The sequence below is a fragment of the Cuculus canorus genome, chromosome 3 (genome assembly GCF_017976375.1).
Source record: "Cuculus canorus isolate bCucCan1 chromosome 3, bCucCan1.pri, whole genome shotgun sequence".
In the NCBI taxonomy this organism is placed as follows: Eukaryota; Metazoa; Chordata; class Aves; order Cuculiformes; family Cuculidae; genus Cuculus; species Cuculus canorus.
In genome coordinates this window covers 84464102-84490884 of record NC_071403.1, presented here as the reverse complement: position 1 = coordinate 84490884, position 26783 = coordinate 84464102, and the positions used below count along the sequence as shown (strand labels likewise).

At 40.2% G+C, this 26783-nt stretch overlaps 1 protein-coding gene across 1 annotated transcript in view; it reads right to left on the bottom strand.

Annotated features, from left to right (window-relative positions):
• PCSK2 (proprotein convertase subtilisin/kexin type 2) overlaps positions 1 to 26783 on the bottom strand; it is a 108284-nt gene that overhangs the window by 69265 nt on the left and 12236 nt on the right. The window contains exon 2 of the mRNA XM_054062802.1: positions 18121 to 18225. Coding sequence (XP_053918777.1) covers positions 18121 to 18225 — 105 coding nt within the window. The remainder of the gene's footprint in view (positions 1 to 18120; positions 18226 to 26783) is intronic.

Below are 26783 nucleotides of genomic sequence, written 5' to 3'. Positions count from 1 at the left end.
CTTATCACTGAAGATTTCCATACACTCCTGTAAACTGCTGTTTTCATTATATACTTCTTGCTCTTCCTAGTCTATTTCCACTGAGACAAATGCTTAGAAAATCATAGAAGAAAATCATTTGCTCAGTCTTCACACAGGAGGCAATCAAAAATGATGCATGCAAACCGTATGGAAATCACGTTCTGTGTCCAAACTTTAAGATCCAATTCATGTTATGGTTTCCACAGAAGATTTAACAGAAAAGCTTCCTTGATGAAATTACATTTCTTTGGTACGAAAATGATGAATCTCTGGTTAATACCAACAGTGCGTGTTGCATGCACATTTAGGGGCTCTTGATAGTTCCAGAATGACAGTGTTTACCTGTGTTACAGCAAGTGCTGAAGTGATGGCTTGAGACTGCCAGTACTTCACAGAGTAATGAAAGGCAGATCTGGGGAATTCTACTACTAAATCTGGGAAAATCTACTACAGCAGAAACACCGGCTTCATGGCAGTTTGAACAGGTGCCTAGATCAGGATATAAAGTACTATGTGTCTTCAGTTTGCATGGGCTCAAGAAGTGTAAAACATCCAGTGATAAATGATAGAATCCTGGATTTGGCAAGCCACTGACAATGCAATGACATCAGAGATGACGTCCTTTGTTCTGGCCTTTTCCTTTAAGAGCAAGGTGAGCTGTACCTATGAATGACCATCACAAAAGGAAAATGACAAACAACAAAGTGCTGCCAAGACCACAGTAGAATTATGTAAGGGATAAAACTGCCAAGGTCTTGGCTCAAAATTTCATTTTATAAGATCGAAGGTAAACAATACTATTGCACAAAATGGGGAAACCTGAACCAAAAAAAAATAAAAAAAAAAAGCCCACAAAAAGGAAAAACCAGAAAACAAACCAGAAAAAAACCTGGAGTTCCCTGAAAAGAACTGAAAATTACCATCCTCTCTTCTAGGTAAGGCCCCTCTTCATTCCTCACTTCCCTTTCAGGAAGGGCTAATCCAGTTTAAGTTATTCCCTCTTGTTTCATCTCACCACATGCCACTCTGGACTGAATTGCAAATGTGATTAGGGAAATGGTCTAGCTTAGAATTTTTCTTTTTAAATGCAATCACATTCCCTATCCCAACAACAGCTATTCCTGCAACAGAAAAAGTGGGAATGGTGTCAGACAAGCAAACAGAGAAGACAGAGCAGGCAGGAATACCTAAACTCAGGAAAACACTGAGAAAAACATCAGGTGAAACCACTACAGTGGAACAACAGTGCACATTTGGTATTAGCTTTTTGGCTGAGATTCAATTCTTCAGAAGTGCAGACTCAGGTTCCACCTCCTCTTGCTCAAGGGTAAATACAGACTCACTCCACTCATTTCCATGAAATTACTTCAGATTTTCCCAGCTGCAAATTGGAGAAACGTCTCTCTCTTGTGTTTTAACACCATCCCTGTGAGGAGAAAAACTGTTAAAAGCCTTTCCTCCAGTTGAATTCAACTTCAAACTTGTGGGGCTGAACTTGGGAGAATAAATGATTATTCTTTGCTTCAGGGCAGAATGTCCGTTTCCAGAAAAGCAACCAAATCAGAATACACAACAAACTGGTGACGAAAAGATGCTGAAATATTGAGGGGAAATGAGTAAGGAGGAGTGTTCATAGCAGATGCATACTATGAAGCTGGAGCAGCATGCAGAGCCTGGGGAATCAGTATGCTCGGTCTCTGCAAGCAGCAATGGCACATGGACGTGGCCTGGAGATCTGCTAGTGAAGGTTCCTTGCTGGTGCACCGTAAGTGGTCACTCACAGGTGCTTCCTCTCCAGCATTTCCATCTTGGATCTTGTGGAGGGTGATCAGAAGTGCCTGTGTCCAGTTCCACAGAAATACTGCAAAAATTCTAGTGTGATTGCCACCTGAACATGTGTTGCTCTTTCACATGCTTCTTCTCCCTCCCATTTAAGCCAGGTACCCTCTTCCTCCACAAGTGCCTCAGGTGATGAAAACCGTCCACGGAAATTTTTTCTTCCCTTTATTATAAATCACAAAGCAAGCAACATTTAAAGAGGAAGTAAGCACAAGCTCCTCATACCTTAGACAAGTATGTAACTCAGGTCAAGTTTGGTCAAGCTTGAAGGAAACAGATAAACAGATGGCTATTTTGTTTTTACTTGAGATCTGCTCTGAAAACAGAGTCCTGGAAAGCTACCGTGTTTTCCAGTAAAAACTTATCTGAGGACTTTATGGAAAGTATGGCTGAAAAGAAAAAAAAATCCCTTTCCTTTTGTCAACCTTTGCAACAAAAAATAAAGACAGAACTGATGAAAGTTTTCTCCTACTTCCCCTTCATATGACCCCTTCTCAGTTTAACTTGGGGCTTGTCAAAAAACCCCACATAAATCTCAAAGAAATAATTCATTTTGTCTTTCATCAAAATCCCTATTTCCTCTACTTAAGGTGGCTAGTTGCCATTAGGTAAAACATGTTAAAAGAGGTTTCAAACCACCTCACAAAGGGGACAAAAACTATTTATCATTTCATTCCACACCTCCATCTGAGGATAACGTGCTCAGAGAAGATCTTCAGCCTGGAGGCAGTGCTGCAGTTTGGGATAAGAGCTAAGAAGGTGCGTTGTCCTGATGTTCTACTGATGCATTCGGCAGTCAGGGCAGCAGAACTGAAAGCAGCTCTATGTCAGCTTCCTACCTGCAGAGTCCCAAGAAAGCTCTGACTTCCATGAGCAAATATTATCATAAAAACCATGCAACACCTATGAAACCCTAATTGCTAAGAAATTACTGATACTTCTCTCTGACAAACCACACCTTCCCCAGCTGATCAATACAAGTTGGGGTCAGTAGTGTGGTCTAAAGTAGGTCTAAAGCAGCAGCACAAAGACACACAATTCCCTGTCTTTCTGCTTATTTCCACCTGAAAATGCAAAGGCAGGGGAGTGTTGGATTTTACCTTCTGGTTAACACTGCACCTATATATTTTAAATAGAAAACTGCAGCCCATTCAGACAAATAACTTGTGCTTAGTTTATGCAAAAAAAAAAAAATGTTGCTTATGGACAGCAAATAATGAAACAGTAAATGAGAAAATGTTACCTGGGTTATAGTTTCCTGAGCACAAATACGTCTCTCAAATCTCTATTGATGCAACAGAGTTAATATGTTTTCTCCATCTGCTGCTGCTCTTACCCAGGATCAGGCACGGCCATCCTGAGAAAAGCAGGAATGAGCCATGAGGAAGCAAGCAGAGGAACAGAGGTAAGACCAGATTATAGCCAGGGACAAATCCCTCCATACAATTCTGTTATTATTTTACACTTAGATGGCCTCTAGCTCTGTAATTTCCCCTGAGCCTCCAGATCATGCATGTGGAAACACTAAATGACAACAGCAATTACAGTTTACGGTTACTGTCCTTTGTCTAAGTCTTTTGGGCTTCAGAGGATCTGTGCTAATCTCTCTTTTTTATTTTTTTCCCCACTGTTCTCATCTCGGTTTTCTTATTGCCCAGGTGCTGTAAAGACTACAAATGGCTGTAATCCAACCTCCCTTCCCTCTCTATAAAACAGTAGCCTAGGCATCTGGAATCTACTACTCTTTCCCTGCTTTGCTGTATGACCTTTTGGAAAATGTAAACTCCCCCTCCACTTATTTCAAGCATATGCGAAATGAGCATAACCCATATTTGAAAGCTGTAGCTAAGGATTATTTCATTACATACCGTAAAAGACCACAAATTATTTCATATGGGCAGACAGATCGTTTCAGGGGGAGATCTGCAAGTATTAAATCACCAAAGTAGTCCCTTTCTCACTGTCATCTACTTCATAGGTAGACAGAAAGTACGTGGGAGGATTTATTTGACTTTCTGGTTTACACTGAATTATTCATTGTTTGCAAGTCAGGTAGGTAATTCACCTTGCACACGCTTCTCAAGTACAGTGCTAATAAGAAAACTATGCTGGGTAGATTTTTCTGACAAGGAACGTTCTCAGGTAAACAGCTGTCTTCACTGAAATACATACTTTATGCAAAAATGTTCAGTATTCCACAGTGAATGGCAGGACACCAGCAGACGTCAGTTTGACTCATATTTCTAAAAGCAATGTCCTTTTCCATACCTTTCAATCACTATCTGGAATTTGCATTTCTTTCATACATTCAGAGTTTCTTCCAAATCTTACTGCCACATGAAAGTGAAAACATTTTATAATTAAACTCCAAGTTCCACAGAGACCTGCACATGGCAAAACAAAAAAAAAGAAACAAAAAAACATATCTCATCTGCTGTATGTCTCAAGTTAACTGCTGAGGTTTGGGTTTTTTTCAGTGAACGCTAGCCTAAGAGTAAAAAAATACTTCCTCCTTCGGAGGACTGCATCACTCAGGTCCCATCCCCTCATCAGCATAGGGTCTAAGAAGCCAGTATGTATGCGCCAATTTAATGTTTTTAGAAAAAGCAGAGTGAGAGATGAGGAGGAGACTGGAGCATCTCTCTTACAAGGAAAGGCTGAGAGACCTGGTTCTGTTCAGCCCGGAAAAGAGAGGCTGAGAGGGGCTCTTATCTATGCTTATAAATATCTAAATAGTGGGTGTCAAGAGGATGGGGCCAGACTCTTTTCAGTGGTCCCCAGCGTCAGGACGAGGAACAACAGGCACAAACTGGAATACAGGAAGCTCCACCTGAACATAAGGAAGAATTTCTTTACTGTGAGGGTGTCGAAGCACTGGCACAGGCTGCCCAGATTGGTTTTAGAGCCTCCTCCTCTGGAGATATTCAAAACCCGCCTGGACACATTCCTGTGCAACCTCCTGCAGGTGAACCTGCTTTAGCAGATCTCCAAAGATCTCTCCCAACCATCTCATGACTCTGTGATTTGAGCTCCACTGGATTTGTTCATGATAAACTCTCCAGGCAGTTTTGGATAAAAAAAGACTTCCTAGACTAACATCCAAACAGGACTAAAAAAATCCCTTTCGATGCAGATGTTCAGCAAATTGTCATTGTTCAGCAAATTAGAGATAGAAACAGTTAGCTTGTGCCAAGCCCCTTTGCTTCAATTGTTCAAAACAGCTATGGAGCAAGGACCCGGGAAGTTTACCAGCGTTAACTGGCATTAGAGAGCAGCACAGCTGTGAGAAGCTCTACCCCTCACAGTGGTATTGCTGCCTTTAAGTTTGTTTTTAGCCATTTAGATTCAATTAAGAGTAGCAGTGAAGGGAGTAGCAAGTTACCTATTTCTATGAGCAGGGGAAGGTTGTAGTTCTGGCCAGTAATCAGACACTTGTTTCAGAGGTTGTCTCCCACTGACTATTTTTCATTGCATGAAACATACTTTTCACATCATTATGGAAAAAGGAGTCAGACCTATGGATGCCTGGAAACAGGATGTTCATTTGGAAAGAAACAATGAAACTGAAGAAAACAGTCAAAACCCAGAAATGATAAAACAAAATTAAACTTGTTTTTTTTTTTAAATTAAATTGTTTAGTGCAATAAAACATTTTTGCCCTAATCCAGTATTTCAAATATGAAAATAGAGGTTCTGTTTCTGTTACTTCATGATTGCATTATAAGAAATTAGTTGAAGTCTTAAAAATAATTTTCTTTAGGAAAATTATCGCTTTAGTTGACTGCTGGATGGAAACATTTGCATAAGCTTTTCTTATAACACGTCTCGCACATCTCAGGAAAGGACACTTGAGATTTATGAGATATGAATGTGGCTAGATGTGGACACAAGGAAATAAAAGTTTAACATGGAGTCTTCCCTTCCTCTTTTCAGAAAACAAGTAGTCTAAATATAAATTCTTTTCCTATAGCAATCAAGGGAATTATTCCAAGAAAAGCCTATTTTCCCAAACAAGTAAAATGGATTCCAATGAACATTTTCCCAGGAGAGCACCACAGTTGAGAAAAGAAAATAAAGCAAGCACTGTTCAATTATGTCAGTATCTGCTGGCCTAAGAGAACTAGCATTTTTTCTTCCAAACTCTGCCAGAGATTGCTTGTTGCCCCACGGTATCAGATCCATAAAATGCATGAAGCAGGCTATTACAAGAAGAGTTCAGCTTGTTCTGAGATGGAAAAACCAGCAGTCATAATGGTATCTATAAAACTTGTAAAAGGTATCACATTTTTATGACACTGTGCAGACACTGACTAGAACATGGCTTCTCCAAAGAGCAAAAGTGCTGGGATAGCAACTGCCGGCTCCCTTTTTTTTGGCCTGAGAAGATAGTAGTGGTAACTTTGGTGGAATTTCATCTAGGACAAAAGTGATCCAGAAGCTTGGCAGGGGAAGACTGGCAGAAAGACTGGATATCAGAAAAAAAATTTTCACAGAAAGGGTCATTGGACACTGGCAGAGGCTGCCCAGGGTGGTGGTGGAGTCACCATCCCTAGAGGTATTTAAAAGACGGGTAGACGAGGTGCTTAGGGACATGGTTTAGTGGCAGATAGGAATGGTTGGACTCGATGATCCAAGAGGTCATTTCCAACCTGGTGATTCTATGATTCTATGAAATCAGGGAAACTTCCTCCAAAGTAAAGGAACAGGAGAGAGCGTGCAGAGGTGGTGAGAAGTAGAGAACCAGCTATGAATGTTCAGCATAGCACTGCAGCGTTACATAAGCTAGAGCCCAGCAGTAATCAGCTTAGTGATATTGCTGTGAGACCAGGAGTATAAAAATGATAATTAGATCTGGCAACTGTGATTCTTCTGTGAAGACTTCAAATTCACAAGGCTTATGGATCTCTTACCGTGTATTCCTCTGTATGAAAAAATAATGCTTAGAATCGACAAAGATAAAATTAATGGAGGCAGACCTTTTAAATTTATGAAATATTATATCTGTGCACAAAATAAGGGCATCTTATAAGCACTCAGAGAGTAGATGGCTATCAATATAAAACGTAAAGAAATGTGACCATTCAGCTATCACTTCATATAAGTAAAATTGTAATATTGAACAGAGTCCCTTTGTGGTATTACGGAGCTGGCATTACACAACTAATTAATAAAAATATATCCCATGGAGGTGTTATGTTAGTCTTTCCACATGCTGTTTTATCCAGGCCTGTTATCCCACTCAGTATGGAAGTGTACAAGGCCAAGAAGTACTCTTCAGCTTCACCAACCCATGACATACATATTAGCATTTTAATTACTACTGGCTATTCTCAGCTGTTAGAGGCACCCATCTTGGTGAAAAGCCATGTTCCAATGCAGTATCAAATAATTACTGCAGAAAACTATTCAGAAATAATTTATATCTAAACCTTTAATTCATTTCCATCGTGTCTCCAAATAACGCAATCAACTTTCTCTGACCTTTCTAAACCCCTTTTGGTATTCATGGAATACATCATGCATACAAGCAATGATTTCACAGATGTATTTATAATTAAAACTCCTTGTTAGTTTCTGGGCTGTTGATCTGTGGCAAAATATATATATACACACATACACATATACACACACACTTATTACATACACACTTTATAGACCTGAAAAAACAAAATGCTTGTAGTAACAGTGTTTTGGAACAGATTGCAATACACCAATAGTCTAAATGCTGTTCAAAAAGAAAACACTCATCAAATTTTAAACAACAGTAAAGTATGTTAAATGGCATGAGTGGATGCCCTACACAATATCTTTATTGTGTGCTAAAGTAACATATGCTATTATATCACTACTTTTAGTTTGAGTCTCTTAGTAGAAAGGTGGTGGGTTTTTTCAGCATCTCAGCCCTGTGACACAAGCCCTGGCACAGCATTCTTAGATACGACAGAAAACTACACCAAAAAATGTTCCAGTCTTGTGTTGTTATCAATTTAACTGTACATTCTTAGCTGTGCCACCTTTTATTTATTGCCACTGTCATACACAGAACACGGTCCTGGTCATCTAACTGTACAAGAAACGCAGCCACTGTTTTAACAGCTGATTTTCTTAAGTTGAGAAAAACTACAAGTAAACTATTATAAATCTATTTTGTTTCATTCTAAATGTACCGTGTCACAGTCTAAAACATTTGGGCATAATATGCTATCAGGTACAACACTATTATAGCTCTAATGTTGGTGACTTGGGAAGGGAGAGCACTTTTGAACTGCCACGTATTTTGCCATCATCAAGCAAAAGTGCTCCCAGGCCAGCACTGATACCTTCAAGCCAACCCCACCTGTCCTGAACAGAGCCTTGGCAAGAGAAAGGAGAAGGGTCACCACAGGGGGCCAGGACATGCTGGTACAACTACTGCCCAGAGAAGGCAGAGCCAACTTTCCTCCACCTCACCAACACAGGCTGCAGCTGGCTCAAACTTCCTGAGTGAGAAAGGCATGATTGTCACCAAAACTAAGACCTTTGTTGCCTGCATCCAGTGATTGCCGAGATGCTAACAGTCACTGAAGACCATGAATATATTAGAGCACTGCATTTCTTATTCAAAACCAAAACCAAACTTGTTCCAAACCAAAGGAAACTTGTACAGCACACTAGGTTTCATGTTAATCCAAAGTCACCGGCTCACATTGTTCATTTTTCTCAACATCCTACTAACACAAGACCCCAAATCATATATTCTCACCACAGCCACTGCTTGTATTATAATATTAATCAGACCCCACTGAAGATTCAAAGCTGGAAACTGCACAGACTAATAACAAAGGCAAGGTCTGCTCCACAAAACAGGAGACTCTATTCATCATGCAGGAAATGAAGGAGACAGGAGAAAGCAGAGGGAGGCTGGGGAGTGATGCCGCAGTCAAGAAAACAGACATCAGCAATAAAACAGAAACTTATTATAACTAATGCCAGTTCAGCAATTTACAGGCAGCAGAGTGGAGGCTGCATGTGGTCAATTGTCTCAATAGTTTTTTGTAAAATCACTGAACTTCCACAGTTAGAAGCATTTTTGAGGGATAAAGCTCGTTTTATTGCCTTACTCCACTTTACCCTACATATCATGTTAGCAATATGAAAATGTTATAATACGTGACTCAAAGCAACTTCAGGAGGTCATTTGAACCATCCCAGGGCCATGGGGAGGAATCAGCCACACCTGAGTCAGTTATGAACACTGTGTAACCTTGTTTTTAAAACAGTGTCCATGCGGACTCCACAGCCCCCAAGTGGCACCAGGACTGCACTGTGTCAGTGCTTTTATTTTTATAAAATTCTATGGGAATCTACCCAGCATTGTTTTCACTTATCAGTCTATTATCTTGCAGTACATTCACTTAATTTTTTTCCAACAGAAACAGTTTTAGCTTATCCTGTAATTTTAGTTACACACTATTTCCATAAAAGACACAGGTATGTTTGAGTTTGATGTAATTTTGATAGTCTATTATTCTAGTATGTGCAGCTAGTAGTACTTTTTCATATAACACAACTATACAAGATTACCAACATTCTTTAATGTTAATTGTTGATTGATCTTTTTTTTCTCCCTGAAGCTGTCTTTCTAGTTACAAACAGAAACAATAGATCAATTCAGCTTAGCTTTGACATCATGGTGGGTATAACTGCATTTGCTCAAGTAACACATTGGTTGAAGTACTCAATATTCCATACAATACTGTTGTGATATTTTACATTTGAACTGGATTGCACATCACAAATACAAGGTACATACACAGTCCAAATATGAGCTAGTAATGCCATATTTAATATCGGGAATTCCAACTTAGAAACTGGGAAATTCTTCAGCTTATGCTTAACATACTTATTCTGCAGTGAAGGGGAAAACTGTGTCAACCTCAGTGACAGCTTAACTATCTGAGTGACTTTAGGCCTCATTGCTTTTTATATCAGAAATTTATTTTTATTCTTATTATAGAAACTGACTCTTAGGAAATAATCGTGTTATCTCAATTAAAGTGCAGCTAAGAGCTTTACAGTTGGGAGTCACTGTTGGTCAGCTGTGCAAAACCTAGCTGGATAGAGCATTCTGTGAGCAGTTAATTTCTATCAACCTCTTTCTGGGCATATATACGATCCATAAAAGCCAGGAACAACAAGAAATAAAGCTCCCTCAGATTCAGAGTCCAAAAGCAATCACAAGGAATTTAGCAATCATTATTTGCAGTGACAACAATCATGCTATGTGTATAGTACAGTCACGAACCAAACCTGTTACTTCATTGAATTTACAGCATCTTTCTTTTTATGTTAACAGAAACACAATATCATGGTGAAAGACTAGGCCACATTCCAGAGGCACAACAGTACCCTCTTGCACTTCAGAAGTGCAAGAGTAGCAAAAATCTTTTCTTGAGGAGTGGGAAAACCTTTTTTCCGCACTTATCAGACACTTAAATCTTCTCTTTGCAGCCCTGTTAACTGCCTGTTTGGAATTTCAAAGACCATACAACACATGTAGCAAATTTCCTATAATTACTTGTTCTTGTCCAACCAGCTGTGTGACCCTTTCTCTTTCCACATTCAAAGTGCAGGCTGAACTCCCCCTTCCCATGAACTGACTAGCTGCATCTGACTTTTTTCTAAACACTGTGCTGCAACCTTTGCTGCTTCTTCCTTTTCATCTTCTCAGATAACCCCACTCATGACCTGTATATTCAAATAACCATCTACCAACATTTGCAGAGGGTCTAAATATCACAAAACACTTCATGTAAGTGTTGAATTCTCTTGGTAATGATACATACACTAGATCAATTACCAGATGACCTGATATATAGAACTGACTAAAGGTTCCTCAAGAAAATTTGGATTCTTTTTCTTACAGTGCTTGCCAACTGGCTTCATTAAGAATTAGAAACACAAATTCTCAAGAAAGGGCTCCGAGTTGTATGGGAAAGCAACAGAAATATAGTTCAAGATGATATCCACCTGAGAAAGTTATTAATACAAGAAACAAACCCTTGGAAACCCTTCCTCAGATACACTGGATAAAGTGTAAAACAACTTATGTCAGAAACAGATAAAGCAGGGATCCATTCATGTAAGACTCTCTGTTTTCTGCACAATATGCTTCATTTTGTCAGGATGATTTATGACAAAAATGTCTTCTTGTCTGGGGAACAAACTGGCAGTACATCTTCAACCAACAGTGTGTAGATTTGAGGGTGGATGGGTTTTTTTCCAGCATTGGAAAGGAGATATTTCCTCTAACGAGTCTTCGTTGGCTGTTCAATATTTATTACAACTACTTAAGCAGAGCTTTTATTACTTAATGTTCTGTTTCCTTCCAAAAGGATCACACTAACGCTCATGTAATGCTGCCCTACAGTCTCATAAAATTGATGGCAGTTCCAAACTTTTCCTGGCCATAATCCTATCAGAATGCCAGCCCCATGATAGCATATATGAGGGCAACACACTAAATAGACTTTAATGGGAAGTGTGTCACCTCTACCACCTGCAGAACATTCACTTCATATAATTTCACCCCACCAGGAGCTGATAGATTTGTACAGATCTGGGATCACTGTTGTGGTGAACTGCAAGGAAATCTATGGATGGGACCAAGCTGAGTGGTGTGGATAACACACCTGAGGGACAGGATGCCATTCAAAGGGACCTTGACATGCTCAAGAAGTGAGCCCATGTGAAACTCATGAGGTTAAACAAAGCCAAGCACAAGGTCCTGCACCTGTGTTGGGGCAACCCCCAGTATCAATACAGTCTGCGGAATGATGGGGTTGAGAGCAGCCCTTCCAAGAAGGACTTGGGGGTACTGGTGGTTGAAAAGCTGAATATGAGCTGACAATGTGTGCTCACAGGAGGCGAACCATATTCTGAGCTGCATCAAAAGGAGCATAGTCAGCAGGTCAAAGGCAGAGATTCTCCCCCTCTAAGCTGCTCTGATGAGAGCTCACTGGGAGTACTGTGTCCAGCTCTGGAACTCTCAGCACAGGAGAGGCTCGGAGAAGGTCCAGAGGAGGCCATAAAAATAATTAGAGGAATGGAACACCTTTCCTGTGAGGAAAGGCTGAGAGAGTTGGAGTTGTCATGCCTGAAGAAGAGCAGGCTCTGGGGAGACCTTATTGCTGCCTTTCAGTACTTAAGGGGTAGCCTACAAGAATGATAGGGACAAATTTTCATCAGGGCCTGTTTAGACAGGACAAGGGATAATGGTTTTAAACTGAAAGAGAGTACACTTGAACTAGATATAAGGTAGAAATTTTTTACGATGAAGGTGGTGAAACACTGCAACAGGCTGCCCAGAGAGGTGGTAGATGTCCCATCCCTGGAAATATTCAAGGTCAGGCTGGATGCTCTGAGCCACTTGATCTACCTGAAGATGTCCCTGTTCATCGCAGGGTGGGTTGGACTAGATGAATTTAAATGTCCTTTCTTACCCAAACTACTCTATGATTCTATTAAATTAATCCCTCTAGCCACAAAGGGATTCGACAGCAGGATTACAAAAGCGCACAGGTCAAGTTGTGGTTCTTTCCTACAGGACTATTTTGGTATTGCTGCCCCTTTGCTTTCAGGATCGGGTCAGCTTTCTTCTCATATAAAAGATGCCTCTTGGCATACCTTTTAAGCTTTGAAACTTATCAGGGAACGAAAATCACTAGCACTGGTCAGGAAGCTGGGAAATCAAGATGTGGGGCAAAGATGTGAAATATAGCCATTTTAATGAAAATAACTCTAAGATGCTCTTATTGCTACATTCCAGGGGCAGAATTGCATGTCTCCAGAAGGCTGGAGAAGACGGTTATGCCTCCACAGCAAATTCGGAGTTTTGATCCAATAGGCAAAGGAAGCCACAATCGCTCCTGCACCTTGTATCCCTAGGTCACTGCACTCTATGCTAGCTGGACAACTGGGAAGAATTGAGGAAAACTGGCGTCCCCTCATCAGGAAGATTTTAATTTTTGCAAAGAGGAAGATTCTGTGCTGGCATCTAAAGGAGTGCAACAAAAAGCTCCACCTTTATCCCCTCTCAAGCCTGTCATTAATGCTGCCAGAAAGGGCTCTGAAAGTTGGCCTACATTACACTGCCAGTGCTAAGGGCCGCTGCTAGTTAAGGGACAGTGCTCTTCCCAAGCTGCTGGCTCTCTCTCCAGTTATAGGTAACCATGGATGAAATATCTAGCTCCAGCAGCATTTGGCAACCCCCTGCCTGGTATCACAGGGTGCTTGTGCCTTAATAGCCTGCAATAGTCCAAACAAAAGATGGTCACATTAAGGAGGTATGGGAGGGAAACAAGGTACAGAAGGCTATGAAATTAATTTGATTTATTTAATTAAAAGCTTTGATCTTCTGCATTTATAGCCCCCTTTTACCCCCATGACACAAGCAGTTTGGGAGTACTGTTACCCTAAGCACTTAGAAACTATGCTTTGAAGAACCTACGCATCGGTCCTCCCCAGACTCCTGTACCAGCACAGGTATCAGCCAAATCTCCCTTTTTAATCCCTTTCTGCAACATAAAGTAAGTTATCATTTAAGTGCCAAACTCATTCACTCTCAGTGGAGGATTTTCATTTCACCTTGCCCCCTCCACATATATGTATTTATTCCCCCAACACCAACACAGATGTACTCATCCATGGATAGCAGTAATGGGACTCAGCTCTTCTCTGTATATTAAAGCCTCTTTCTTGAGTGGGATTAATCTTGGCAGCTGTCTGACAGGAGAGACTGTGTGGGAGGAAAACAGTTTTATCTAAAACTTGAAAGAAAGCAAAATAATCTTCGAGAGAACAAACTGTGTTTCAACTCTATCTGATTCACTGGAAGACCATTTACTAACAGAAAATATCCAACAACAGCAAAAATACAATAGTATTGCTCCAAAAGGTAACATAACAACCATGCATTTTTTGTTTCCTTTTACTTATGTGGCTACTTCTCAAAACATTTATTAATAATACAGCTAAGTGTCTCCATAGGAGGCCAGATTCTGAGTCAGTTTTGAAAATCAAATCCCATGAAGGAAATCCCATGCTTTCCTTTAGCTATGGTGGAGCAGGAAAAATTTCTGCCTCTCATCCTGCCTCTCCTGTACTTTCAGACACAGGAAACCTAACAAACAAGATGGTATGAAGCATCTCTGTATTTCTGATTTACTTTTCCAGAGCTATGATGTTGATGAAACATATCACTGTTCCTCATAATCAAAACCAAAGTTTGTTCTTACAGAAGCTGTATTTCCCCTTGCTCACAGGGAAGTCTCCTTTAGAAAAGGTCCCCTAGCTCTAAGCTTGCATTGTGACCTGCATTCAGGAGGTAGCGTGCTTTGATGTCAATGTGGACATTGTTCCCAGTCTTTACAGTCTATCCTTGTGTTTCTCCCCATCCGCCTCCTCTCATGGGCTGGCTCCACACCCAACACTCAACCTTTTTGGACTCTAGGCTCTTGTTCCAGCCTGCCCGACTTACCTCTCCTCACCTTCATGCTGATGTCTGGTTCCATCCAACCCTAGCTCCTCATTGCCTTAATGTTGCTCAGGAGCAACATTAATGCTGCTCTCACTCTGCAGTTTCCTCCTCCCAGCTGCTTGTACCCATGGGTCATGGCAAGGTCTGCCTGCCTGCCTGCCTGCAGCTCCCGGGCAAAGTACAGTAGCTACTTAAGTAAAGTTTCCCAAGGCAAATCAAGCCTAATGGCTTTTGGTCTGAGGAATTTCAGCTGAAACAATTAACAGCTAAAGGCAGATGAAAAAGCTGTTTTGCATTATGAATGGTGAATATCTTGCTGCTATGTCTTATCTCATTAAAAATTCCAGCTTTAACATGTTAAAACATTAAAAGGCATTTTTTTTCCAACCCAAAATCTATTCGGCCCCAAAGATACATATGATGAAAAAAACAAAATACAAGTGCACCTGGAAATCATGTAAATTTGCACTGACACAAAAGAGTTTTTTTCTGAGCAAACCTCTCCTGGAAGGTTCTCTATGCCTCAAAGAATGTAATTGAAATAACTAAACAGTCTCCATTTGAAGTAGTTCAATTTACTATGGCATTTGCCATCCTGACAGTGAGGGTCTCTGAGAGGACTGTAATGCTAGCAAAAGCCATGGTGCTTCATGTGCCTGCACAGTATCACACCACAGTATATGACACTATTATATATGCCTTCACCTGCTGCCCATACTGCTTTAGGCTTAAGCAACACCTACGTATCAAATAAAGTGAAATCCATTGCATCTGAGGCTGTTCCTCAGAACAAGGATTCAGTTCTTGCTGGATCTCTAAGGAGGGCATCTTAATAATGCTCCATTCTCATCCCCTTTACAGTGATGATGTTTATCACACAACTACTGGATATGTTTAGCTTATCTCCAAATTCTTTTGGTAAAAACATACAGTAAAATTTACACAACAAAGCTCTTTTGAGCATTTTAAAAGATGCGCAGAAGATGAAAATGATGCAGTAACCTGTCTGCATAGTGCTCCGCCATCTATCTCCCCGGACTCTTGAAAAACTGACGTGGTTCCTCAAGGGACTTACTTGATTAAAGAACATTAATTAATTGAGTGAACATCTGTGCTGTTTTTCAACTAATAATTAAAATTAGCTAGGAACTGTAATCTCCTTAGAACTGAAAAGTATACAGAATAACTGCAGCCCACTTTCTCACAACATTTGGTTAGGGCTAAACAACAGCATTTACCATAATGGTTCCTGAGAGATTTGTAAGGCCCTGTGGTGGAAGTTTGCTTCCTGGCTAGCCTGACAACAGGAACATTTTATTCTTGGCTTCATGCATTAACATATTAACCATGACAGTGCTGACATTTGCTGCTAAGTTAAATTGAATGTAAATGGTCTAGAAAGCTGCCATTAAATTTAGAAATTATTTTTGGAGTTCGAAATGAAGTACTGTCAACACAACTCATGTTTCCACTTATACACAAATATGACAGGAATTTTAATGACTTCTCCAAACCCCACATATAAAAGAAAGATGGGAAATAGGAGTAATGACTTTAATTGCATTCAAATGGTATTACAAAAAGCAACTGACTTATGTGGTATCCTAAGAGCTCAAGAGCTACTCAACTGGACAGAGTGAGTAGAAGGGTTAGAGGAGAAAATGCCACACTATGTGTGGAAATTAAATATGGTTTTTCATCTGCTTCCACTCCCCAGTGTGACTGAGAAGGGTCAGCACACATCCAGGATCATCATTTTCCTCACATGGGAGATACCCTTAGTTACTTAAACACAAGACTTTATTGCCCAAGATCAAAGGAGGGAGCCAAGGAGAGCTGTGCCATTGGTATACAGCACCAGGAAGAACTGCAGATTAACAGCAAAAATGAGACTTCATTGCATGTGACAGAAGTCAACTAAGAGTCTAGAGACCACAAAACACCAGATGACTGCAAAAGACAGAAGGTAGATTCATATAAGCTGTCCTTAATAGCACGGCAGAAATTTAGTCTAGAGGCAGTCAATGCGAGAGTCAGTCTGGAATTAGTCTGAGAGTGCTCAGCTATGTAATATGAGGCTACAATGAGAACTGGTAGACGCATACAAATATAGATATTTGTAAAATTTTCAGAGGCTTGCAGAAATATTTATTTCCAATACAGAGTCACCTGCACAATGACTGTACTCGGTCACTAGTTTGCAATGTACTCACCTAGTTATATCCTTTTTCTGAAGCAGCTTTTAACAAGATTGGGTGGTTCTGGGAAATGAGAGACATCTCTCCCAGGATGTGTGCTTAGTATCCACTAATTGTAGATGGTTTCTGAAGTGATCCCTGCTCAGTAAACAGAATGAGGGAAGCTTGAGAATTTCTATTTAAGGCAGGTTGAATGGGTCTCTTCCTTATAGCCCCTCACCTGGACCTTGTACCAGCCTTAGAGAAGGAGGCCAGAAAGAGGTACCTTGGAGCACTGGAAGACCAGCAGCTTCACAGAACCTGCCAGCTCTGAGCATCTCAGGATGAAGTGATAGGGGCAGGCAGCACCTAGAACCTGTGTGGTTGTCTCACATGGCTCCCAGACACAGGAGCGAGCACCTAGAACCTGTGTGGTTGTCTCACATGGCTCCCACCCACTGAAGCAAGCAACCATGTGCATCCCAGCTGGACCTGGGCCCAGAACAGCTTGAAATTTCTGCACAAGTAGGAAAATTAAGCTGGGAATAAATCAGACCTCACTCACTCTGGTGTCACAACAATTATGTTCTTATTTAACCTATTTTTCTTTTCTTCCTACTCTGTTCTTCATTTTCATAGGTGTTCAAACATCACATATCTAGCAATAAAATTTTGTCTGGAATAAAATTGTTCCCCCTTCTTTTTTGCTTACAGTGCAGAGAGTTTAAATCCTACTGAAGGATTAAAAATAATCTATTTGATGTCATGATATCATTTCTCAGGCTTATCTACTTTCTGTGGGCAATAAACACACTTTTTCTGCTACGTGGCTCCACTCTAGCTCATTTCTTACACAGAGTGCAAGAAATCTGAACAAAGGAAAAAAGAATTTGCTGATACCAGCTCACAGTCTTCTGCAAAAGGGGCCTTTGCCTCTTGTCTAGGGGCTTACACTTAGAATCACAGAATAGTTCAGGTTGGAAGGGACCTTAAAGATCATCTAGTTCCAACCCCCCTGCAATAGGCAGGGACACCTCTTACTAGACCAGGCTGCCCAGGGCCCCCACTTCTGAAAAGAAAGAACCATTTGCACGCTGTGAGCAAGAGCTTCTAAAAGAAATACTGAAGCCTGACAGCATACACTAGCTTAGCACATGGGGTGTACACCATTCCCTGAGAAAAAAGTCCCAGGGTGACTGCAGAGCAAATGCCACCCTTCACACCCCAAGGTGTTCTGGGCAGGACGATCCACAGACCAGCAGGATGCATGTGGGACATGACTGTGGGATGAACCCTCAATGGCCTGCACTGACAAGTCCGGGAGACAATGGCATCACTGAGTCTAAATGGAAAGAGGATAAATCTCAGAGAAAGTAAAACTACTTGTAACAGTAAAATAGTAGTTGTTTGGGATGTACGTGCATACTGCAGCCACCACTCTTGAAACAAGCACGGGGAAAAAAAATGTAGCCATAACCACAGATTTGGTCATCACTCTGATCTCATAAAGAACAGTCTGCATCACAAAGAAAACATGGTAGGTGCACATAATGATTAAACACTTACCCTCGAATCTTTTTCCAGATGGAGCTTGTGTTGAAGACTACGTCTTCTCCTGGCCTTGGGGATGCCATTGTGATAAAAGAAGTACCCAGAATCTAAAAAAGGGAGCTGAGGAAGAGAGAAAAAAATGTTATGGAGTTATTAGAACACCAGGAAGTAGAACATAAGAAGAATATTAAGAAAACAGACAGCTCACGGTGTCCAACTGAGTACAACCTTGTACAGCTCCACCATCTAAGACATTTAGGCAGCAAGCAAACACGTCCCAAGGGCTTTCCAGCCCCATCTAAGGCAGGTGCCAGGAAAGGAAGACGAACATCCATTATCAAATGCACCTCTTGCAACAGGATTGGCAGAGAGTGACTGAAATGCTAACGGACACTTAACTTGAAGAAGGCTAAAAGACACGGCGTTAGAACAGCATTCCACCTCCAGCAGTCAGTTAGAAAGCTCCATTTGCATCACAGTTTCTACAGCTTTTTTCATTTTCCACCTTAATAGGGAGATCTCTGGTTGAATGTTTAAATCTAAGCAAGTAACTCTGTATTTTTAAACTAAGCCTCTCTTTGTAAAAGTTGAAAAATGAATGGGGTCCTGTTGAAAAAATATATGTCAATGCTGTGAACATTTCAACTTCAAAGGTTAGACTACCGTGCATATAAAATATCTGCCTAGGAGACATATTCCAGAACAGTCATGACAGCCCTGTTCTTCTCCTTTTCGTTATCTATACTTCATGATAATGTAAACCTCTTAGCAGGAGTTCAAAGTTCTTTACCGAAAAACTGAGAATGATGTCTAGACAGAATTTTTATTGTGAAAATCTGGGTTGAATAAGCATAGCAAAATCTTGCTGCCATGAAACAGATTCTGTTCCTGTATACAGGTACACACTCCACAAATACAGTTTTCCTTCTATGAAACTACCTCGATTTTCATTAAATTTATCACTATACCTGATGCAGCTCCACAAACATATTTTGGCACACTTGTGGAGTGGTGTGGGAATAGAACATACACGGTGAATGCTGAAAGTTTACAATTTGGTGACACTCCCAAAATGAATATATGAGGTTTTATTTTTTACTACAAAGTCATTTTTTATGTTAATTGAAAATTTAATATCAATGAAATCAAAGGAATTGATTTTCACTTTTAAAATTCCATGGTGTACGATACATAATAGATCAATGCAAAATAACTTAAAAAAAAATTGAAGCATTCTGTTCTGAGAGAAAGACCTTTTAAATGTATGTAAAAAGCTGAGATTTCATCAAAAACTTCATTGTAGTCTCTTGAAGATTATTTGTTGGCCTGTCTGGTGAGCTTTTCTAGACAAAGAATCAGACTGTTTTGGAGCAAAGAATCAGCTCTATACACATGTGAAGAAGGCAACAGTCGAAGCAGAAGGAGAAACACAGTTACAAAAGCTCATGGCAGTTGCCACCTTATCCCTACACTTCATACTCACTCTCAGAGCCATGGCTATTAAGGCCCAAATCCTTTCTGGGTTTAGGTATTTTTTTTTAAAGTAGATTTATCTTTTAAAAGCCTACATCTGACATCTCTACCAAGTGGGTATTTCCATAATCCAGAGTTTGGCAATAGATCTGACTGTCTATGGAATGGCCCTTCACCCCTGTCAGATACATTACTCTATGCCTCAAAAATATGCAGGGAAAAAAGTCTAAATAGCCAAATCAGTTACAGCTTGAAATCCATCTCGCCATGCTAACCATTATGCCATCCATTGCAAGTGTGGTCCAATTACCCCTCTAATTCTCTCAGTGAAATCACGCTATTTTCCTTCTTTTTATTTTAGTATCAACCATTCAAATGAATTCCAGTCAAATATTGATCTTGATGTTCTTATTAAGGAAGACTCTCAGCAGTTCTGAGGATATCTGGAAACACATAACATGTATTCATTGTTCAATTTTTGTGTAGGGTTAGTTTCTAGTGCCACTTAAAATGAAGAAATATATTACATCGTAGACATTTAAAGCTGGTGCATTCAAGTCTGACCATAACCAAAAGCAATTACAGTTAGTACAGCAATGACCAGATTTATGGGCAAATAATGAATAAGTTTGATTGAGACTATTTCACTCTTTCTACAGGTATCTCAGCATTCTCTGAGGAACTCTGGAATTTTACAGTTCACACGGTTTTCACACTCATTCAATTAAATTTGTGGGGACAGACAGGAAGGCAGCTAAGCGAGCTAACCTGAAATATGATAGGATCAAACACCATGGACTGAATAATTTATAGCACAAACCAAGGAATTTGCAGCACCTAAACCCTTTAATAAATCTTTACAATTAATGAATGTACACGTAGGAGAAGTCAGGCACCAGCAAAGGACCTAAAATGTTGCATGCTTTGATGAGGATTTTGCATTGAGATCTGTGAATACCACATGCAACCACTGAAGTGCTCCAGTTCTGATGAACTCCTGGCTATTGAGTCAGTAACTTCTCTGCAGCGACCAAGTGGCAGGATGCAGGTAGCTCCCAGCAGGGTTTGCACTCCAGCTATTAGCTCCTCCAGGAGGTCTACTTGGATTTGGAGCTAGAGCAAAACAGCAAATAGCAAAATGCACAGTGCATGTAATGAAGTGAAATGAAAACAGAAGGGCTCCAGTACATAAAAGCCTCCAAGTGTCACCACCAGTAGTTACTCTGCAACATTCTCATTGCAAAGTTGGAATCATGTTTGAGAAAAAGTCCTATTTCAGCAGCAACAGACTCTGCATGTTACACAAAGAAATAATGTGTTCAGTCTGATAGCTCAGGTCCTTTCTGTAAGACAGAAGGAAAGCTTCCTGCCCTCAGAGAAAAGTTAGCAACTAATTACAGCATATTACTTCAATATTCAAGTAAGGAGGATTATTTAGAGTTAGAAAAGGGTCTACTATTGCCTTGATGTATAAATATAGTCCAACACAAAGTAGGACTCCGAGAATCTCAGGAACTGCAGGCACTTCAATACCTGCAACATTTGTATAAAATTACTAGTGAAAAACACATAGAAGCAAAACCAGAGTCACAACACAGCAAGTAGAGCAAAACCTTATATATCCACCTGTATCCTTCTTTCCTTCAGATTTGCAGGCTCCTTGTGGTTATTAACAATGCTATCTAAAGTAAAGATGAAAACCTTTTTAACCTCCTTCCTGAAAAGGAGGTGGACCAGAAAATAACTTCTAAAAATTCAGTGTTCCACTAAGTGGAGGAAAGAAAAACTCTTTAAGTGGAAGATGCTTATCTAGAAGGAAAATGTCTAGGATGTACCACTTGGTACAGGAAGAAGCAGGAAACGCTTCACATCGTGCACAGTTTTGTCACCAGTACCTCCGTATCTGAGGTAACTCAGTTGTTCTCAGACTACTGCTCCACCAGAGAGGTCCAGAGGTAATTACTACTGAAAACAAAAACATGCAAGTTGAATTTGTTGTTCCCAGCCTTTCTGTACTCTCCTCCTTACATCTGACAATCCTTCTCAGCAAGAAAAGTGAGCAGGAAATTTATTCTGGGCCGCCCAAGATGCATCACTGGAAGAACAGCTACAATTAGGCAGCTACAATTCTCCCTGTCAGGCATTGCTTCTGGGTGGTCATTCCCTGGTGCTGAAAGGGAGAAGTAGGGGAAAGAAAAGATACAGTTCACTGCTGAGCCCTCAACTACTGGTCTGCTCCAAAAATAAAAAAATTAGGTATAAGGCAGGCAGTTCTTCACAGGTACCTCACCTAGGATGGGGCAGCACATATAGCTCCCTTGGAGCTGATTGCTCCCATCCCATGTTTTCTACTTAACAGAAAATCAAACTGCACTTCTTTTTTGATCTTGCGTTGGACAATATACACAGTGGCACCAGACGTAGTTTTGTCTGTCTAAAAGCAAAGGGCATCTATATCAGCTACAAAGTGGTGCAGGGGTTTATAGAAAAGAAGCCACAGAAAGACAAAATTCAGACTGTTGCTTATTTTAAAACAGTACCACTGTGGTCACCTTGGGCAGAGCTAACACTGAAAACCACCTTAAAATCCACGTTATCTGACCCGAAGAGCCTACCTGTAACAAAGATATTATGAAGCCAAAATAAAGGCTAAAATACAAGAAACCTAAACATTAAAAAATAATTTAAAAATTTGTTGAATAAAGCTGTCAGTAGCATCAGCACTTTACCTGGCTCTCAGTGAGGTGTCCAGCATCCAGAGCCTGTCATTAGTTTAAAGAGGTAACAAATACATCACAACAAAAAATTGGAACTTCTACTCCCAGGTTTATCTCATATATTAAATTTTACTGTCTTGCTTCAGGGCTCTATTCTACATACATCTCACATGTGAATTAAGGTGCCCACAGAAAGCTTAAGAACAGACAGGATGGCCCCCTCCCATTTTTATGGGATTGATCTCTGCACAGTCTTCCCATGTAGCCTTTCATGCTGTATCACATAATGCAGCATCCCTACAGTACACTGCTGGCTTTTGTGCATAATTTCCAATGATTTCTCCTTGACATTGCAGTATTCTAAAACTGTCTCACTTGAACCTATTGTTAAGGTTCCTCTCCAAAGTTACCAATGAAAACAAGAGTCTGTAATAACTTTCTTTTGAGCAAAATCATTTACATATACAAACAAAGGTTTATAACAAGTTACCCCAGGGTTATTTTCTTTGGTCATCACCAAAATCTGGATAAATTGATCCATCAGTGAATGAGATTCACAGAAAGTTCTTGTGTAGCCAGGCTGACAAAGACCCTCCTCAGGGCTCCTGGCCTGCCTCAGCATGAATACATGGCCAGGCACGTGAGGGTTCAAACAAACAATGGTGTTAAAAAACCCTTTGTCTGCTCTAAGCAAAAAAACATACTCATCTCTCAAATTATTAAAAAAAAAAAAGGAAAACAATCCAACAAAATAGTTCATTTGTTTTCTTTTAAAGAAAAAGTACACTTTAACACAAAGCATCTCTCCCCCACAGAGCCCAAGCACAGCTCTTGACTTTCAAAGGCGCCATAAATCTGTACAGGTGAGGTCTTTCATCCCATTACTGCTCGGTAATTACACCAATGAAAAACACAACTTAAACTTGGCATGAGTAAATGTATTTGGAGCATTCATGTGCCCCACAAGGCTCGCTCCTTTGGCTGCCATTATAGTTGAAGCACAACAAAGTGCCTCCCAGCAGAAATTAGAAACCTTTTAGAAACCTTTTCATCCCAGTTTCACCAAATGCACTGAGTATGCTTACAAATATTCAATATGAATTTTTAAACTCTCTTTCTCTTATTTTCCCTTGCCTCAATTAGCATTAGAAATCATTTTACTTTTAAATACACAGATGGGAGCCCAGTCTGAAGTCAAAGGCACTCACTCACTATAGCGACAAGGGCCATGGAAGAGTAGAGCCTGCTAGAAACACAGGCAGCCCCAGGCATCAAAATAGCACAGAACAAAGCGCGAACAAGAAAGGATTAATTCAAATGTTGGTGGGGAAAAAGTGAAATGCACAGAGGACTAAAGCTGTGCCAGAGCTTACTCAACATGAAATCCAGTCCACTATGTCCCTACAGCCCCAGGCAAGGATTTCACACTTTCTCATTAGTGTGCTATAATTACTTTGAAGGCTTAGCATAAGGATCTCTGTTGGAACTAGGGGTCCACACAAGCTCCAAACAGCCCTGAAGACTGGCACAGTCAGGTCCAGGTCTGGGTGTTATGACTCAATCTTCCCAGCTCGTTTCTCATCACACCTGTGTCTTAGCTGCTTCGACCAAAACCTAATCTGCTTTTCTTGGCAAATCTGATAGATGGAGGTGTTAGCCATAGCTTCAACACTCCCAAAATGCAAATCTCGTATTAAAATATCATCAGAAGATGTTCTTTGTCACATCAACCAACTGACACACAGTGCAGCATTCCTCCTACAAAATAATTCAGAAATGCCCAACCTAGATACTTACACAGGTTTTCAGCTCTGTTTCATAGGCATATACAACCAACTCCTAAGGGAATCAGCAACAGGCGGTGGTACTAAAGAAGGGTTGTCACTACTCGGTTGAGAGATCATTGATCTGTTTGTTCTTCCCTTTTTCACAAGTCAAAGGAAATATTGTAACATGGATGGTAAGAAGACTACCTGTTATTGTTATTTCAGATACTGGTTATCCTGTAAGAAGATGGCAATCTCGCTTTGAAAGTTCTACTGAGTCTTCTTCAAGCCAGCAGAAGTAGCTTCCAACTTTCTGAGAGGTTCCCTCATCCCTCCCAGTGAAACATCTTTTCCTCTAGAAACAGTGCAAGGACAAATGTGATATCCAAAGACTTTGCACGGCACATTCCTTTGGATGTTATTTTATGTGAAAGGATAAAATAAAGCCTTTGTCTAGTCCCTCTTACGTGCAGGGGTATAGTAAATACAGGGAAGTAAATGGAAGAAATGGAACCAGTTGTGGCCTGCTGTTATGCTTACATGGCCAATCTGTCCATGTGGAATTCATCTAAGCTTCCCACACATTTCATAGCAAAAATTTTAAAAAGGGCACTTTCAGAGCACATTTAGCTGACCTATTTTAGGTGACCATGTTAAAATGAGCAGAACTGAGCCCCAGAAGCACCTCTTTCACTCCAATGCTGCTTCCAAGCATTTACAAAACACCACTCCACTGGTTTGGTTTCAAGTTTGCAATATTTGGAAGTTGATTTGCAACTGAATGAATCACAGAAGTATAACTGTATGAATATCACTGTTACATTTGTCACTGAAGGGCTTCATCCTGCAAGCACACAACAATCATACAAGTCATCGGTGACAAGACTGCATTTGTTGATAGCTTTATCAGTGAACTGGAGAAGCCATATGAGGCTTTTAAGAGAGTTATCCTAGTTTACGTGAATGCATCTGTGCATTTTAGAGAGTTTGATCCATTATTTCCCAGTAACCATAAACCTCGTTATCTATTCTACCATGTGCACTGTTGAAAGCAGGGTAATTTCCACATTTGGAGGAGAATGCTCTTGCTTATACACTAGCACTCTCATTGTACTCTCTAGATTAATCCAAATCATCATTACCTGGAGAGGCGTTTGTTATTCTTTGGCTGACAGCCTGAAGTGAAGGCTTCGCAATCACCCTTATGTCCCATTACATAGACATTGAGGATCCTGCAAAGAAGAGCACCTCAGCCAAGCTTTGGATACCAGGAGGAATCCTGGATCTTGGCACCCTGAAAAGTGACTGAGCGTCTAACAGTTGTGCTGTCATTTTTAGTAGCAACAAATGGCCACTGGAAAAATAAGACAGCCCCTTCCAATCATTCAGCTACACAGCTCCATAACAACCACACACACAACATTAAACACATGAATCATTTAGAATAATAAAGTAAACATAATTCCACCACAAGGTGAATCAATTAAATTATCTTAAAACAAGTACCAATAGCACAACATGAAAATTTTCCACAACTTGAGAGAATTTTACTCACCCTCTTAAAAATAAAAAAGAAAAATATTAAAAAAAAATTAGCATTATAAGACAAATAGAAATTAGACTCCAGACATTCTTCAGGGGCACTTACCCCTAGAGACTTAACTTTCCTAACTTGCCTATGTTAGCAGTGACTTTAAGGAATTGCTCCTAAATTGTGCAATGTAAATTACATCACAGCCAGAAAGCCAGTCAGTACCTGACCCAAACTGACTGTAGTTCATTTAACCTGTGACAGTCAATGCTTTAAGAATACAGGGGGGAAAGGATAGTACCACAAAAGCGGTTTTGCCAGTTCTACATTTTTTGACCGAAGGCCAACAAAACTCATGCTATTTGTGCCTACGTCCTGCTTGGAACAATGAAGCTCCTCTCACTATCTTGCCACTCTTTCAAGGCTCTTGTTGTCAAAGCTTCTCCTGAGATGTGATTCTCTGTGGAATTTTTTATGACTTAAATAATATTCTCACCAAGATTATTCTATCCACTACCACTTAATTCGTACCTTCCCTCTCTGCTGCAGGACAGAGCCAGGACTAAAACTCACAAGACATGGGTTTCAGCTGTATCCTAAACGCTCTGGTAGCTTAGACCTGGCCAGTGCTCTGAGAGTCTGTTCTTCCAATATTCTGGGTAACCCCAGTGCTTCCTAATATTAGGAGAATCTCAGGCAATTACAGCTGTAATATTCCTGTTTCAATTGTCTTGCATGTAAAATGGCAGAGTCTAATAAGTACTTGTTTACCCATTTTATTTATTGACAGGACTCATTTAATTAATGTTTGCACAGCAGTGTAGACTGTGCTATAAAACAATAACTACAAAATGCCAAGTGTCATTGCAAACAAATATATTAATAGGTATATCTACACATATAATATGTGTGTAAGTAATCAGGTACCTTTTTAGCAACAGATATTTGGCAAGTATTTTACTATGTTAAAATAATACATGACAGAAATCTTTTCTTAGTATCAGTACATCTGCCTCAGGGAAAACTTGTATTACAAGAAATAGCTTGATTTAGTCAGAGTCTGCAAACTTCAGTGACTATGGTATATTTCTAAACAAGCTGGATCAATACCACTGACAGCAATTAGCACTGCTAACAAAGGTTGCTTTGCCTCATTCCTGATCTACATCCCATCTCTCCTTTTAAGCACGT